Below are 18,570 nucleotides of genomic sequence, written 5' to 3'. Positions count from 1 at the left end.
GTGGCCATGCCTATGACAAGAGTGGTTGATTTCAGTCACTCAACAGTAAATTTGGCACCTTCTGTAGGCCCTGCCTTCTGAGCAGAGTCCTGCCTTACTCACCCCTTGGTGCCTGAGCCCTGGGGCATTCAATTTTCTGCCAGTTGACCTGGAAGGTAGCCTAAGATGAAGGGCTAGAGAGCAGGCCTCAAACTGCGTACCTAACTTCCAGTGACTCTGGAACCACCAAGGATGTGGGGACAATACGTCTACAGCCAGATGATTGCAGGAAGGAGCACCCCACACCACTCCCCCCAACACTTACACACACACTGGGTACAATATTTATAATTTGCAGCTACAAAGGAAACCTTAGGCTCAGGATGGGCTTCCCAAGGCCTCTGATATCCACCCATTAAGCAGAAGATCCAGGCAGAGAGGCTTCAGAACCAGAATTAAGAGGGTCGGTCCACTCCATATTTAAGGGTGAATTCTTCCGCCTTCTTCCTGAACATCTCAGGGTTCCGAGTCAGGAGGTCAGCAAGTTCCAAACGCACAGGCTCTTCCAGATTTGGTCTACTCACCAGCACGTTGAGGGCCTCCAAGACTGAAGGAGGGGACAGACAAGGGCATCAGGACCAAGGAGAACCATGGGAGGAGGTAAAGGCTACCCGTCCCCAGATTCTTCTGAAGGCCCACAATCATCCTCAGGGTACCCCAAGAGCATACCATCACTTAGGATGCCTCTGCAGCAAAGCAGATGTCCCTCTCATTCTTGATGGCTGAAGTTAAAGCCCTGACTCATGGGTCAGTAGCCCTCCATCCTCTCCTTTTATACAGGGTCTTACTCTGAAACCCAGGCTGCCCTCGGAACCAAGCTCGTCAGCTTCCCATGTGCTAGGATTACCGACACACACCACTGCACCCACAGTGTCCAAACAACTAAGCCTCAAAGACGTTTCTAATGAGATGAGCAGATTCTCCATCCTCACTTTCACGCTCTTTTATCGCTTACTCTTCTCTCATACATCAGATTACAGCCTCCCATCTGACGGAATGAGACCTGATGCCCTCTTTTAGTAGACAGCTACAGAGTCTTATATATAATAGTGTATATATATATTTATTAATATGTTTATTATATATTAGTATATATATTTAAAAAATAATTCAGGTCCAGTTTCAGGTGGACTACGACGTCAGCCACTCACTGGAGATACATCTGACATTTCCAGCACCAGGAAAGTGCCGTATCTGCTCTAGAGTCAGGGGTACTTGACTTGGGGCTCAACGCAAAATTATAAGCTTACCTAAACACGTTTATTTTTGCCTTTTGGGGCAATAGCTTGGTCATACAGTTCTCAAGCATGGATACTGTAGCAACATACTTTGACAACATCAGGAGGCTGGCTACATGCCCTAGGGCTTCTGTGTGATTAAAAAAAAAAAACAAGGCCCAAATCAACTTGTTGAAGAAAGGTCTTGATTAACTGACAACTCTCAGGTTACACTCCCTCATTGAGGGAGGTCAGGACAGGGCTGAAGCAGGGTCTACAAAACAGCTTACCGCCTTGCTCAAAGGCTGGCCTGCTTTCTTACACTACTCAGAACCAGCTCCCCAGAGCTGGCACCGCCCACAGTGGGCGGGCCTTCTTACATCAATCTTTAATCACAGAAATGCCAGCCAGACTTAGCTACAGGTCAACCGTATGGAGGCATTTTCTCAACGGAGAGCTCCACTTTCCAAAGGGTTCTAGCTCGAGTTAAGCTACTATAAAACTAATCAACATACTATACCTGCTACACGCTCTGCCCCTCAGTGCCTGTAGGTCCTTTACCTAAACCTTAGTGTCCCGGTTTAGGATGATGGTCCTCTTATTCCCAGATCTTCCCTCTGCAGCCCCCCCCTTCTTTCTGTGACAGGCACACAGAGACAAACACACACAAACACACACACACCATGGCTAAATGTCTAAACCATGCCTGCGAGAATATGCCAACCATCCAGTGTCTCAGAAAGCATCATTCCAACCAGCAGGAGGTTTATCTCACACTAACATTTTTATCACTCCAACTTATTTACTTTTAAATGCATTTACTAGGTATAGGTAGATAGCTCATCAATTAATAGCACTGCTTTCTCTTTAAAGAAACTGCATTTGATTCCCAGCATCTACGTGGCATTTAAACAAACATTCCAGGGTTCCGACACCCTCTCCTGGCCTTTACTAGACACACGCACGGTACACAAACACACATGCAGACAAAAATATCCTTACATATTAAATAAATAAATGTTTAAAATTTATATACGTTTTAAATGTTTAATGGATGTGTTTCATCTTGCACATACTTGTGTGTATCATGTAATGTACACTCTTCACCAGAAGAGGGCGCTGGATCCCCTGGAACTGGAATTACAGATGGCGGTGAGCCACCACTGCAGGAACAGAACCCTTCAGAGCAATGACTCCAGCAGCGCCATTTATTTCTGACACAGGGTCTAATGTAGTCAAGGCAGGCCTCAAACGTGCTATGTAACAGGATAAGCCTTTTTTCTTAAAGACATATTTGCTTATTTTATGTAAGTACACAGTCGCTGTCTTCAGACACACCAGAAGAGGCCATCAGATCCCATTACAGATGGTTGTGAGCCACCATGTGGTTGCTGGGATTTGAACTCAGGACCTCTGGAAGAGCAGTCAGTGCTCTTAACCGCTGAACCGTCTCTCCAGCCCCAAGGATGAACTTTTTATTTACGTGTGTGTGTGTGTGTGTGTGTGTGTGTGTATGTGTGTGTGTCTGTGTGTGTGTGTTGTGGCACATGGAAGCCACTGATCTCATGGAAAGGGCAGAGAACAACTTGTGTGAGTTGGCTCAACTGTTCCACTGTGGGGTCTGTGGATCACACCAGGTCGAGGCTTGCTCAGCAAACCTTTTTGCCAGTTCAATCACCTTACCCTAGGAGATGAACTTCTGACCCTCCTGCTCCCACTTAACAAGCACTGAGATCCCAAGTGTGGTTCATCACACCAGGTGTGGGTGACTGAGACAAGCACCAAGTTCCACCCCAAGTCACACCCCCTTCCCTGGGCCAGGCCCATCCCACCTTGATAGGTCTTGTTGTAGGGCTTCCAGTTCTCGGTGCCGATGAGAGGCAGGCACACCAGTCCTTCCTCACTGATGTTGGGGTGGTAGATCTTGGTGGTGAATCTCAAAGTAGGAGGCTTAAGTGGATAATCCCTGGGGAAATCAATCTGCAGACGGAAGGCCTTGAGGCGATAGGGAAATTGGTCCTGATCAAAGAGAAGAGGTTGGACTCTGTTCTGAGGACACCACTCCTCGAAAGACTCCATCTGGCCTTCTCTCCCCTCCCCATCCCAGGGTCCTAGTGGCCTCTACATCCAGGAAGAGAGGAACATTTGGTGATGGTTTTAGGAATAACAGATCTTCTGTGAAGAGCTCTGTGCCAGAACCTTTTATGTGTATGTTCCCACAAGTGAGCCACTGCCCATCCCTGAACCTCAGACTCTTCATCTGAAAACGGGGCAGAAACCCAGAAAATCGCACGGACCGCCCTGGTTAAGTGAGTCACAACACAAAACAAACCGGCATGTGAGAGAGGAAGAGAGGAGGCAGGCGGGAGAGCAGCCAGTGTGTGAATGCTACAGGTATGAAACCATCACAGGACAAATTTACTAACTAAAAATGGTGCAGATACAGTGGAAAGCCAGAAAGCAGCTCTCCAAAAATAAAAATACAGTCTATGAGTTCCACTTTGGCATATAGTTCTCAAAGAATTTTTTTTTCTTTTTTAATTTAATTTTAATTTTTTAACTTATTCACTTTACATCCTGTTCACTGCCCTCCTCTCCTCCCGGTCACCCCCTCCCAAAATCCTTCCCCCGTTTTCCCTCCCCCAAAGAATTTTTTAAAGATCCATTTATTTTATGTGTATGAATACCTGAATGTGTGTATGTGTGTGTGTGTACCACATGCCCATGGAAGTCAGAAATTGTTGACTCCCCTGGGACTGGAGTTACAGATGGTTGTGAGCCATTATGTGGGTGCTGGGATTTGAACTCAGGTCCTCTGCAAGAGCAGCCAGCACTCTTAACCACAGAGTCATCTCTCCAGTGCTGCTCAAAAGATTGTGTTTGTTTTTTTGAGACAGTTTCTGTGTATAGTTCTGGTTGTCCTGGAACTTGCTCTGTAGACCAGGCTGGCCTTGAACTCAGAGATCTGCCTGCCTCTGCCTCTTGAATGCTGGGGGAAATGGTGTGAACCACCATACCCAGGAGAATTTTTATTTTTAATAAAATCACTCTGTTGTAATGGTCTTACAAATAAAAATGTCACACAAGCTAATGTAGTCACTCAAACAAACATTTGCCAGGTCCTAAACTGTACATCTCAATAAACACCGACAGGAAGAGCAGCCATTCTGAACCCAAGTCATTTCCCTTAGTATGTTTGTTTGTTTGTTTTTTAATATTTTATCGTATTTTCTCTGTGTTTACATTTCAAATGTTATCCCTTCCCCCCTCCCCCTCCACTTGCTTCCAGGAAGATGCTCCCTCTCCCACCCATCCTCTCTACCAATGCCTTGTCATTCCAATACACTGGGAAAACGAGCCTTCACTGGACCAAAGGCCTCTCCTCCCATTGATGCCAGACACTGCCTCCTCTGCTGCATATGCACCTGGAGCCATGGTCTCTCCATGTGTGCTCAGTGGTTGGTGTTTTAGTCTCTGGGAGTGCTGGAGAGTTTGTTTGGTTGATAATGTTCTTCCCATGGTGTTACAAACCCTTTCAGCTCCTTCAGTCCTTTCTCTAGTTCCTCCTTTGGGGTTTCCATGTTGTTTGTTTTGTTTTATTCTTTTCTTTTTTAAAGTTTGTCTTCTCTCATACAATACCTCCCAATGGTTACTTACCCTGTCCCCCTCCATCTCCCCTTTCCCCCCAGATCCACTGCCCCTCTGTTTCCCTAGTGATATCAAACGATTAGGGTTTTACATTTTCACTTTTAATTACACGTTTATGGGCTTGTTCAGCACACACCATAAAGGAAAACTACAACAGAGTTCAAATTGGAAAAGCAATCACGTTTTGAAACAATGTTTTAAGATGTATCTTTCTTTTCAGTTCATTGGTGTTTTGCCTGCAGGCACAGAGAGATGTGAGTCACCGTGTGGTTGCTGGGAATTGAACCTGGGACCTCTGAAAGAGCAGCCAATGTTCTTAACCCCTGAGCCGCCAGTAATCACTCTGACAACCTCTTTCTGCACCTTCTTTCCCCCAGCACCTAAGGTCACCCTTTCTTGGTCTCCCTTCTAAGTGTTACTCTCCGCCGTACCTTACAGCTGCTCACACGCATGCATTACAGTCTAATATCCACCTAAGAGAGAACATGCAAATTCTCTTCAATTTAATATTACACTTTCCAAGTCTATCCCTCTGGTCTGAAAGCTTTATGGTTACATTTTTGCATAAAGTTGAAGAAAACAAACAAAATGAGACATGTGTTACAAAGAAATGTAATTTATCTTTAAAAGGTAAAAAAGTGTAATGTGCACTATAACTTGAACAGACCATGGAGATGCCACAATAAATGAAACAAGCCAGACAGAGACCCACATATTCTCCGATGGTGTCAATACCCTAAATGCTCAGACTCTATACATAACGCCTAGAGTGGCCAGATCTCAGAAGAGCACTAATGGGGTGCTGGAGGGATGGGCAAATGTTATCAAACGTAAGCAGAGTTTGAAACACAGTTTGAAAAGTTCTAGAAATGGAGGGGGATGGTGACTGCCTAATGTACTAATGTCACTGAACTCTTTTTGCCCTTTTATTTCTTTTACTTTTGAGATTATAATATAATTACATAATTTTCCTCTGCCTGGTCCTTCCTCCAAATTCATGTGTGTGTGTGTGTGTGTGTGTGTGTGTACATTTCAGTCTGTGTAATGTTCCTCAGTTGTATGTTTTTAGGGCCTACCACTTGGTACTGGACACCAGCTGGTGTGCTCCTTCCTGGGGAAGACCCCTCCTCCCACTGTCAGACCCCACAGCAAAACAGCTACGAAACAAAAACCATAGACTTGGGGGCTGGAGTTGATGATGAAAAGCTAGTACAAGAAGAATCGAGATCACGTGACCTGAAGACTCTCCGGGGCACCTGCCCTGGGCCGTCTGAGACTGGGGGTGGCACACATTAGTTAACCTGTAGAGCAGAGTGCAGGGAATATAAAGGCCCTGAAGCTGCCCCGCATGACTCCTGCCCATACTAGCTGGGTCGCTCTATGCCTTCTTCTAGCAATAACATTCGGTGTCTCCATAGGACTTAGATGAGAAACTGGTGATTTTAAGCCTTACAAAGGTATGGTGTGCCAGCTACTACCGATAAGTATGAAAGCCACGTGTCTCAGCATCTCACCTTCCAAAAAGGACATTGTGGCTGTGCTGCACTGGAAACTCGGTACCTGTTTGACGTGACAACCACATATGACCACTACTCTGTGCCCTCTGGTCACATTCCAGTGGGTAGAGATGCAGCCCAGTTGGCAGAGCGCTGACCTCGAATGGGCAAAGCCCTGGGACCAGTTCCCAGCACCACATACAACAAGGTGTGATGAGGCACGTGTGTAATCCCAGCCTTTGGGTGGTTGATGGAGTCCTGTCTTTCTCGGCTATATCGGAGGCTTGAGGCTAGCCTGGGATACATGAGACCCCTGAGACTTGAGGCTAGCCTGAGATACATGAGACCCTGTAAGAAGGAGAGGAAAGGGAAGAGGAGACAGCACAGAGATCAGGGTCCTTCAGGCTGGGGCCAAAGCTCTAAGTCCTTTTAGAATGTCCATTATTGAAAACACAGGGTAAAGACAGCCAGAATTACAACAGTGGTTGAACAGAGTCAAGTGTGTTGTGTTGTGTTGTGTTGTGTTGGACCCAAGGCTCACACATGCTCAAGAGGCACATCCACTATGACTTCCATCCAGAGTCATGATTCTGACTAAGTGCTCCTCCCTCACAGATTGCAGGCTTGGCTGTGTGGGAATAAGGCGGGATGCAGCTCCTGGGCAGATAACGGAAATGCTCAACGAATCGTCTCGATAAACAGAGACAAGGATGAGGTAAGACCCTCAGCGTCTTTACGTCCCGTCTACAGGCAGCTGAGGCCTAGCCTGCTCCTGTTCTTCCAGCCAAGTGACTCTGAGCTTCCCCAGGACTCCATCTTATATCTTTGAGCAAGGTGGGCCGGATGTTGGATTTCACACTCCATCCTGTGTCAGCCGGAACACTGCCATGACTTCCACATTCTGGGTTAAATCAAAAATGTTTTGACTGAAGACTATCCGAGTACTGGTTAAGACAGAAAACAAGAACTGGAAATGCAGCTCGGTGGCAAAGTGCTCGCCCTGGGGTCGGGTCTCAGCGTGAGCATTCGGACCTGACTTGGGTCCCTCAAGTTCCCGAATTTAAAAAAAAGCTCGACATGATGACATGCCTTTGTAATCCTGATGTCCAGAAGTACAAACAGGCAGACCCCTAGTCTACAAGAAAGTTCCAGGGAAAAGTCTAAACATAACAAAAGGAAAGTGGACAGAGCTTAAGCCGACCTCTTAGCTTACACAGATTCATGAAGGCAAACACAGATAAGGGACAGAAGGGAGGGTGAAGGAGGAGGAGTGGGAAGAGGAAGAGAGGGAAAGGGAGGGGAAAAGAGGGGAGGAGAGGGGAGAGGGAAAGGAAGAGAGGGGAGGGGAGGGGAGGAGAAGGGGGGAGGGGAAAGCAGGAGAGAAGAAAAGAAACTCTGGAACCAACTGATTTCCTGCCCTGCCACCTTATTCTGTGTAACCGTGAGCACATTCCTTAACTTCCTGGTTTTCCACATCTTTATCTGTAAGGTGGTGAGGGTTCTCAGTGTGACCTCTGCGGGTCCTCCAGACAGTAATCCATTCACTGAGCTTCAGGAGGCCAGTGCAGCCCTGACCCAACAAAGCTGAAGTCACAGGCAGGTGCCACGAATCATGTGTAAATTGAAACTCAGCCTTTCTGGGGCAAGAGGTCTGCTCACCCCCAAGGCCCCTGTTCTCCTTCCATGTGGGCCAGCTCGGTCCCAGTACATCTAGATCCTAACAAATCTCCAGAGTGCTGATTGGCTGGGAAGGTTTTGGCACACCTGCCTGAGGAGCCAATCACAGAGGTCCTCTGATTTCATAGTATCTCCCAAGCATGACTTTCCTAGTTCTTCCTTTTGACCTGCTCCTCCTCTGTCACTGTCGGCATCCCAAAACTGGTTTCCTAGGAGACATAACCAGGACCCCATTGTACTGGCTGGTTTTGTGTCAACTTGACACAAGCTGGAGGTATCACAGAGAAAGGAGCTTCAGTGGAGAAAAATGCCTCCATGAGGTCCAGCTGTAACACATTTTCTCAACTAGTGATCTAGGGATGAAGGCCGTTGTGGGTGGAGCCATCCCTGGCCCCACCCATTGTGGGTGGTGCCATCCCTGGGCTGGTAGATGTGGGTTCTGTAAGAAAGCAGGCTGAGCAAGCCAGGGGAAGCAAGCCAGTAAGTGACATCCCTCCATGGCCTCTGCATCAGCTCCTGCTTCCTGACCTGCTTGAGTTCCAGTTTGACTTTCTCTGGTGATGAACAGCAATGTGGAAGTGTAAGCTGAATAAACCCTTTCCTCCCCAACTTGCTTCTTGGTCATGATGATTGTGCAGGAATAGAAACCCCACGTAAGACACCTATTTTAGTGTCTTCTTCCCCTAGCACTTGTAGCCCAGAACCATTCCTGAGTTCTGGGTTGAACCCAGAACCATGTCCTGTTCCAAACCCAGCACCTGAACTGCTTCAACCCAGGGCTAGAGGCCCGTGGCAGGACTCACATGTTGGCCTAGTGCAAGCCTTTCTCCATTTTTCTAGACCACAGGTTATGGGAAAGAGAAGGTGAGACCACGCATGGCAGGCACAGATTCTAAACGATCAGACCACCCGCTTCTTCTAAGGGCGTTGGTTAAGAAAGGGATGTGGGCAGTTTTATCCTCCTTCCAGCCAGGCGTGGTACACACATTTAATCCCAGCCCTCTGAAGGCAGAAGCAGAACAGCTTGATCTACAAATTCCAGGACAGCCAGGGCTACACAGACAACAAACAAACAAGCAAAAACCTCTGGTTTCTTAGGTAATATTTATCAAGGTGAATTATGATCCTGTATCAAACAAGCAAACAAACCCCAAGGTAGTTTCATTTTGTCAAAAACTTTATTAACCAGACATGGCAGCCCATGTTTTTAATTCAAGACTTAAGAGCCAGCACGCTAGAGTTCAAGAGCAGACTTGTCTACAAATCAAGCTCCAGACCCAGCAGAGCTACATAGAGTGATCCTATCTCAAGTGTGTGTGTGTGTGTGTGTGTGTGTGTGTGTGTGAAAGCGAGAGAGAGAGAGAGAGAGAGAGACAGAGAGAGAGAGAGACAGAGAGAGACAGAGAGAGAGCACACACACGTGCGTGTGTTACAAACAGGGCCTCTTTGTAGCTTTGTAGCTACAGGTCTGAAGGAAGGTGTCCTCTTAAGTCTAAGTCTCTGTTGTGTTCGTTAGTCTGACTGGACTTAGAAGCAACCTGTCTAGAGGCAGATTTTTTCCACACACCACAACCTCCAGGAAGAAGAGATAGATCCTAGACATGACCCTCCCTTCCCAGGCTAACCTAAATCTCCCAAGCGTCCCCGTGGACACTCACAGGCAGCAGGAGCACGTGCCACACCAGCACATTGGCGTCATCGCTACACAGTTGGCGCAGGTACGGCGGGAGCTCCTTCAAAAGATCTTCCAGCTCCTGCAGGGAGTCACATCAAGGGTAGTAAGCTGAGCGCTCACAAATTCAGCCCCTCAGCAGCAGCTCGACAGAGAGCCCACTCGGGATATCCGAAGAGCAGAGAGAGAAGGTCAGAGCCCCAGCACAGGGAGCGCTTAGCTGCTGTGAGACCCAGCGCTGAGTAATGAATCACCTGGTTTCAGCCTCACCACAATACTGTAGTCCCCAGGGAAGGATTAGGTGATCTCACATAGTAAGAACTCCGGTGTAAGTAAGTTCTCCTAGGAGCTTTCTTTCTAAAGGTGTGTGTGTGTGTGTGTATGTGTGTGTGTGTGTGTGTACTGTAGCTGTCCTCAGACACACCAGAAGAGGGCATCAGATCCCATTACAGATGATTGGGAGCCACCATGTGGTTGCTGGGAGTTGAACTCAGGACGTCTGGATGAGCAGTCAGTGCTCTTAACCACTGAGCCATCTCTCCAGCCCCTGGAGCTTTCTTTCTTTCTTTCTTTCTTTTTCTTTTTGTTTTGTTTTTTAATTATTTTATTTATTTAAATCCCAAATGTTGCCCCCTTTTCTGGTCTGGTCCCCCCTCCCAGAATTCTTCATCTTATATTCCCTTCCCTGACGCCAGCATCCCCCTTCCCTGGGGCATCAAGTCTCTACAGGAGTTTCCGGAGCTTTCTTTCTGAAGGCAAGATGCTCTGTCCTCTTGTCCTTTCCCTAGACACTCACTGAGTCCTATTTCACCCTCTCTCAGTAACATCGGAGTTTCCAGCACAATATGCACCGGCAGAACAAACAGGAAGGACATCAGGCACCTACTCCACCACACCTACCACACCTACCACACCTACCACACCTACCACCTCCACACCACACCTACCACACCACACCACATCTACCACACCTACCACCTGAAGGGTAAAGAACCGATCCAGGCTTCCCAGGCGAGAAACTCTGCACGTCACACACGGTAACCAGGGGACGAGTGACTGACTCGCCTTCTCAGAAATGTGGCCTCATCACTTGGGCATCCCTGAATTCTCCTAAGGGCAGTTCACTGGACACCTCTGCTGACCCTTGACTAAGACAGGGTGCAGCCCTCGAACATCTTTGGGTAATGGCAGAAACAAATCGGAGGCCATGAATCGTGTGAATGGGCACACAACCAGGAAGGAGGGGGTGGGAAGGCTTCACGGAGGCCCTGACAGGAGGAGCACTTGCGGGTCCCTTTGGAATACTAATGGTTGCCACAGGAGACTGACGGCTGAGTACATTTGAGAAAGCTGATCTAAACGGCTGCTTCATTGCAGAACAACCCACAGGCTGTGAGTTTGGTTTGGTATTGTAGTAGTGAGGATGGGACCAATGACCTGAGCATGTTAGGTGGTTCCCTGCCACTAAGCCACACCCCCAGCACCCCCAGAGTCCCCAGTATATCATGGTGTATCTGACCAAGCGACCTCACCCAAGGGCTCCAGATCGTCTCATTTTGAGAAGGGGGTGGTGGTCTGAAAAAGCATCCACATATTCAAGGCAGCTCTGGGAAAAATGAGTAGATACAAACTCATCCAGGGGTGTGCTACCCACCCGGGTGCCTTTGCCAATGTCTACAAACATTTCTATTGTCACAAATGGGGATGGGCTGGAGAGATGGCTCAGTGGTTAGAGCACTGACTGCTCTTCCAGAGGTCCTGAGTTCAATTCCCAGCAACCGCATGGTGGTTCACAACCATCTGTAATGAGATCTGATGCCCTCTTCTGGTGTGTCTGAAGACAGATACAGTATACTTATAATAAATAAATCAGTAAATAAATAAGTCTTAAAAAAAGAACCCACGTAAACAAACAGAGTGTGTGCTGCCACAGTTCAGTGGGTAAAGTCCAGAGATACTGATGAAACGTCCTTCATCAGAGAATGATCAGGTCCCAAATGTCAACGGAGAGAGTTGACAAAGGCTTGTGTGCACACAGGCACAGAGAAAGTTCCCCGAAGCCAGGGCTTGGGGGTGGGGTCCTTCCCTGCTGGGTGTTATTGTCCCACACTCCCTGCACCTCTGAGCCTGTCCTCCACAGATGGCTTCTCCTGCCTCTACTTACAGCCTGACCACTCACTTCCTGCTCTGTCTTACCCCAAGGGCTTAGGAATAACCCAGATCTCGAATGGACATTTTCTGGGCTGAAGGTGCAGCTCAGTAGGCAGAGTGATTGTCTAGCATGCACAAAGCCCTGGGCCCAATCCCCAAAAGTGGAGCACGTGAGATGGCTCAGCAGTTGGGTTCACTTGTTCTTCCCGAGGGTCAGACGACCTGGGTTCGATTCCTAGCACCCCAGCTCCAGATGGTGTGGTGCTCTTGCCTGCTTCTGCTAGGCATGTGGGAAGTTAACAGATACACACACAGGCAGCACATAAAATTCATACACATAAAATTAAACAATCTTTAAAAAAATTAAAGGTTATATTGTGAGCTACATAGCAAGTTTAAGGCCAACCTGAAGGGCACAAAATAGTATTAAAAAATACAGAAGGAAAAATTTCTCTGTTACCACTGGGAGCACTTGGATTTTATGTGTTTTGATGAATTCTGACTGAATTTCCCATAACTGTTGAAACCCAAGCTAGGACATGCAGCTCCTCCCAGAGCCTGCTAGTAAGTCACCTGACTTAGGAGAACTGAAAGTGAAGACAGACAGGCCATTAAGAGCCCTGTGAGTCTGGGCTCAAATTCCAGCCCCATTACTTCTATCTGCAGGGTATCACTCACTGGTCAGCCATGTTTCTTTCCCTGATGTCTCAGTTTCCTCTTCTGTGAAATGGGAAGACATAGTTATTCCACAGTGGTTGTAAGAATTAGATAAAGCAAACTGCCTGGTGTTGAGGATTCCTGAGCGACAAAAGCCAGTCTGCCTCTTAGCATCAAGCAGCAATTACCCTCTGTCCCATTTTGTACCAGCCTAAAACCATTTGGCTCTGGTTTAGTTCTGCTCTAGACTTCTCCATTTTTAAAGGATTTTCTTTTTGGAAGATGAGGACAGCAACCATCCCTCCTGTCTCCCGAGGCAGCCTTGCTCTCAGTTCTGCAGACTAGGGGGTGTTTGGAGGTCCCAGCATCCTCTCACCAGTGTTTCTCCTCTCCGATCTCCAACCCTGGCTCCGTTCATCCCTCTACACATTCCTAAGGAAATACCATCTTTCTGCAGTACCAAATAGTGTTGTACATAGAAATGAACGTTCAAAGGGAACAAGATTTTTGTTCCTTTTCTGTCCCTGGCCCCTGGTACTGAGCTAGTACTCAGTAGGCTTTTAGCATCTGTAGCGCGACTGCATACAAATAACCCTCTCGGGTCATAAATTGTTACTTCTCATCCAGGGACTATTCTGGATACTTTTATTCCAGGGTCTGCCCATTCACCATCCCACTGCCCAACAGCATCTCTGGCTTCTGAGGCCTTGGGTAAGGTAGGTATTAAATTATGGATGTATCCACTAGGTGGCGCAATGGAGCCCCTCCTGTGCCTGAGATAAGCTCCACTAATACATTTCCAGCAGAATTGAAACTGAAAGCAGTTTGGAAAGATAGTTCATTCTCGCGCCCGGTACAACTTGGGGAGCTGATGACAACTCTTTTGTTTCCAGTCCCTCTCAATCAGCCCCTCTCCCTCCCTTCCTCTCCCTCCTCCCCCCACCCCGCCGCCTTCCTCTTCCCACTCCTTCATTGGGAGAAGGTGAGGATGCTTGGGTTTCAGCCAGCCCTGGCAACCAAATAAACGAAAGCGCTCAGAGAGCCGAGGGAGGGGGTAGGCCGTGGCGGGAGGGGGTCAGGAAAGGGTCGTCCCACAAAGGCTTACTTTTGTCACTCGCTTGTAGGCCGTCATCCCGAGTTGGAGCGTCGGACACCAGCAGATTCCTGTGGGACTCGGATCTCTGAACTGCAGCTCCTGCGCCCCGCCCACGCTCCGCTCCACCCACCCGGACTGGAGCGGCAAAGACCTGCTTCGGCGCATACCTGGAGGTCGAGTGCCCAGCTTGGCGGTCTTGGATCTAAGGAACTCACGCTCTATGCAGATCAGAGACGACGTCCGTGGTTCCTGCATCTCGCGGGGTACATCTCGCAGGAGCCGGGATGGGGTTTATACCCATCCTCTGTCAGCGCAAACTCGCCCGAAGTACTGATGAGATACTCTCGATGAGAAGTAGCTCTGCTGCAGGGGGATTGTGGACCTAACCCCCACCTCTGGGGAAATTCTCAGAGTCCTGGGCCAAGTCACTTTGCCTTTGTGGGTCCAGTGCCCCATCCTAAAAGAGTGGGAATCTGTGTAGACTTTATGCCCTCCAAGGACCGCTCCCTTAGCTGTGTGGGATCCAGCAGATGGGCGGAGACGCAGCGATGGATGCGTCTTTGTGACTTGGTGCCGAGCACCACTAGAGGACGCTGCTGGACCCATTCGCTTTTCGTTTGGGGCGTTCTGTCAACCTTAAGTCTTTCACTCTGCAGAACTCATAGTAGCTGAAGCCTCGAGATAGATTTCAGGAGCCTATTATATTTTATCACCAACCAATTACAAATTGTGTGTCCTCATAAACAGCCAAGAAGTCTCTGGGTGGGGCTGGAGAGAAGGTTCAGCGGTTAAGAGCTCTGACTGCTCTTCCAGAGGTCCTGAGTTCAAATCCGAGAAGTCACTTGGTGGCTCACAACCATCTGTAATGGGATCTGATGCCCTCTTCTGGTGTGTCTGAAGACAGTGACGGTGTACTTATATATAATAAATAAACAAATCTTCCCATAGCAGCCCAGAGCATCTGGGAGAAATTCTAAAGCTAGAGAGGAATCTACCTACCTGCCTCACCCTCTCAGCCTGGGTATTAGCATATTTTGAAGTCCAAGATTTTGACCCAGTATGCCACATGATTTTTTTTTCTGTCCAGGAATTAAATATCTGTTCTGCTTAGATATAGGATGTGTTTAAAAAACGACTTTTCTTTCCAATTCAATAACTTTAATCAGATACCTCCTAAATCCCAGCATTAAGCAGGGCACCGTCAGAAGTGCTATGTGTAGACAGGGGGCGAGGGAGCAGGCATTTGAAGCCATTTCCGGTTAGTACAGGGCACCGTCAGAAGTGCTATGTGTAGACAGGGGGCAAGGGAGCAGGCATTTGAAGCCATTTCCGGTTAGTACTTAGTTAACACCAAGTGCCAGGCACTATCTCCGAAACACTGCAGATGGAGGAGTTGCGGCGTCCGACTCCGAGGATCTCTCAGGCAGTTGAAACACAGGGAACTTAGCCTCTGAATTTTTAGATTTGTAGTTCTTTGAGTACGTAGTCCTGACTGACCTGGAACTCGTTGGTAAACCAAGCTGGCCTAGAACTCAGAGATCTGCCTGCCTCTGCCTCTGTGGTGGGATTAAAGGCCACCATGCCCAGCAATTTAGCCTCTGACTCTTGAATGACAATCACACAACGACTCAGCCCCAGAGTGGAGGAGGAGGAAGAGGGTAATCACTCGATCTTGTGGAAGTGGGGCAAAGGCTTCCTGGATGAAGAATCCAGGTGAGGGAGCCCAAAGCGTTAGCTCCACAAGAGCATAGGAGGGAGGTGTTGGAAACCAGAGGGAAGGAAGAGTTGATAGCGTGGGACACGGTTCTGCTACTTTCCTTTACAGCCCTACATCCTGGTGTGAATCCGGGCATTCTAGGAAGGGACCAGAACCAGCTTGTAAGAGCACAGCCACACAGAGCCACAGGTAAACAAGTAAATAGTTCATTTATTTCAACCAGAATATAGTAATTGTACATACTGATGGGTACCGTGTGGTCATTCAACACACGTGTGAATGTAATGACCAAATTAGTATTTGCACGGCAAACATTATCTCCTTGTGTTTGGGACCTACAAACTCTTCTACTTCTTTATGAAACATATCATGACTCACTGTTAAGGAAATTTGCCCTAGCATGAGAAGCAGTTCCACACTAAGGACACTTGTTCTCACAGCATCTTGAGTCCAGTTTCTTGTACCTACGTGTCTGCTCACAAACTACCATAACTCCAGGAGATCAGATCCTCTGCTAACCTTCCCGGGCACCAGGCAAACGTATGGTGCACACATATGCAGGTAGAAGAATCATACACATAAAATATTCTTTTATAAATTAGAAAAAGAAAGAACTCAGGGCTGGTGCGATGGCTCCACAAGTAAAGATTTCTCCAGGACCCACGTGGTGGGAGGAGATAAGGAGAGAGCCGAGTCCCTTGGGTTGTTTTCTGACTTCCACATGAACCCCATGGCATATATATATATATATATATATATGTATATATATATATATATATATATATATATATATATATATATATACACATATATATGTATATACACACACACACAAACACTAAGTAAAATATAATGAAAAAGAACATTAGAATTTATTTCTTTTACCTAAGCATATTTGGTATCTATTAGCTTCCTGTATAATCCCCTCTGCCACCCTTCCTCCATTCCTGCTAATATTTATCCTATTCTCTGCTTCAGTGAGAACTTTTAAAACTTCCACGTAGGGAAAGAGCTGCTGTGTTGGCACACTCCTCACACTGGGAGGTGGAGACAGCAGAATCGGTTCATGTCAATATTGGCTCCTTAAAGAGTTGGCAGCCAGCTGGGGGTTACAGGAGGCCCTGTCTCAGACAAACAAACAGAACAGAAACCCTATATGTGAGTTACAATATGTAGTATTTGTCCTTCTGTGTCTGGATTATTTTATTTATGACACCCACCAGCCATGCAGAAAGTTTGAATAACTCTCCAGTCAAAGTCATAGACAAATACATATTTTAAAGGTTACAGGTGAACATTTAACTTTTAAAATGTATTTAAAAATAGATTAAATATAATAATAAAATAAATTTCATTATATTTTATATGCATGAGTGTTTTGTGTGAATGTATGTGTTGGTACCACATACATGCCTGGGCTGGAGCAGGTCCCCAGGTCACAACATTATAGCAATTGAGTTTGTCATTTTTCTTTCCTTATCATTCGGCCCAGTGACCTCCAATGCAGGAAGATTCCCCCAAAAGGATACTGAACATTTTAAATGGGTGTAAGAAGCAAAACCGGGTCTCTTAAAAAAATTGGTAGAACGCTTATAAAGCCTAGCTTTACTCTTCAAAGCTACAGAATGCACAGGCGGATTTAAAAAGCATTTTCTGCTTTGGGTCTGGTTGAACTTGGCATGTGATGCTTATTATTAAAAAATAAAACAAAACAAAACCTTGCATCCAGACAGTGGTGGCTCATGCCTTTCTTTAATCCCAGCACTGGGGAGGCAGAGGAAGGCAGATCTCTGAGTTCAAGGCCAGCCTGGTCTACAGAGCAAGTTCCAGCCTAACCAGGGCTACACACTGAGAAACTCTGTCTCACAGAACAAGCAAACACAAAATCTTCGTGTTAAAAGTATTATTAAATCATAATAAATAAGAATACAATCCATGTCTGGGCAGGGTAGCTTAGTGAGTGCTGTGCAAATGTGAGGACCCAAGTTTCAATCTCCAGAGCCCAACAGCACGAACACGTGACCCCAGTGCTCCTATGGGGGTAGAAACGGGGAGGCGGAGGCTCCTCTGAAGCTCACAGACCAGCTAGCATCCCAGGAGAGACAGAGACCCCATTGACAGACACATGTACTTGTCCTCTGACCCCCACACTCAAACACACACACACACACACACACACACACACAGGTATGTACGTACACACGTGCACACATCCAGGCAAGGAGCATGCGTTACAACACTCACTGTTACTATACTTAATTTTTCTTCTAATTTTAAAAGAAATTAAAGTATATCCACAGGCCCCTGAAAGTTTCACGGGCTTGGCTGGTCCAGATCTGTTCTCGTTGTGGTGAGTGCTATTGATTTTCCATTTATAGAGACGATGTCCTGCTCTGTTTTCCTATTAGTGTCGCCAGTAAACAAAATGAACCATTAAGCAATTTGAAAGTAAATAATCCTACGGTTGGGTAACGGAGACCAGACCAGAATGGGATCTAGAGACATTCTTCCAAAGGGGCTGAGGCAGGAAGTACAGAACTGAGCAGTCTCAACCCTATTGTGATGAGGCTATTTCAACCGCCCCAAAACAATCCCGGAAGGGCTGATCTGTTCCCAATGGCCGGTTTTCGCAGTTCTCGGGAAGTTCCAGAATTACCCCATAGCCTGCTCTTGCCAAGCCTGAGGGCCCGGGGAGTCAGCTTCCCAGAGGACCCTGTGAAGAAACCGCTTCAGACTGGCCTTTGTTTCCAGCAGAGCACTCTTTCTGAACTGCTCGGGACTTTTGAATCCACACTGCCACATCTTACTGAAGAAGAGAAAAAGAGAGGGTGGGAACTCTGAAGAAGAGCAAATTAATGAGGCTAGAGTGAATGCTCAGCAGGTTAGAGTGCTCCCTGCCTTCCCAGGAATCCAGAGTCAATTCCCAACACCCACTGCCCATAGGAAATGAAACCAAAGTAAAGTCGCACCTCTGAGTTGGAGGGGGGAAAACAAGCTTCTGTCACCTAGGTAACCAAATCTGACCAGAGGCCCCACCTCCTGAGATCTGAGAGTTTTGTTCCCTCCTGTTTTTATTTTTTTAACCTGGGGGGGGGGGCGGGGGAGGGGCTAAAGAGGCTCCAGAGTTGAGTGAGACAGCCCACGCACGGTCAGCTTTCTGGACCCGCTGTTTAGAAGTCAAATGCGAACGTGCTAAAAGA

The 18,570-nt window shown here is 47.3% G+C and overlaps 1 protein-coding gene across 1 annotated transcript; it reads right to left on the bottom strand.

Moving 5' to 3' along the window:
- Positions 1-434: 434 nt before the first annotated feature.
- UBE2L6 (ubiquitin conjugating enzyme E2 L6) lies at positions 435-13,735 on the bottom strand (the record flags this gene model as incomplete). The annotated part of the gene is made up of 4 exons (XM_080927433.1): positions 13,663-13,735; positions 9,736-9,831; positions 3,089-3,275; positions 435-586 (listed from the first exon to the last, which is right to left on the bottom strand). Exons 1-4 carry the CDS (start codon positions 13,687-13,689, stop codon positions 435-437), a joined length of 462 nt encoding a protein of 153 aa, XP_080783559.1. The 5' UTR covers positions 13,690-13,735.
- Between the last annotated feature and the right edge of the window lie 4,835 nt (positions 13,736-18,570).

This window comes from Micromys minutus (assembly GCF_963924665.1).
Source record: "Micromys minutus genome assembly, chromosome: 13".
Lineage (NCBI taxonomy): Eukaryota > Metazoa > Chordata > Mammalia > Rodentia > Muridae > Micromys > Micromys minutus.
Note: the sequence above shows the minus strand (reverse complement) of the source record. Positions and strands in the feature narration are given on the sequence as shown.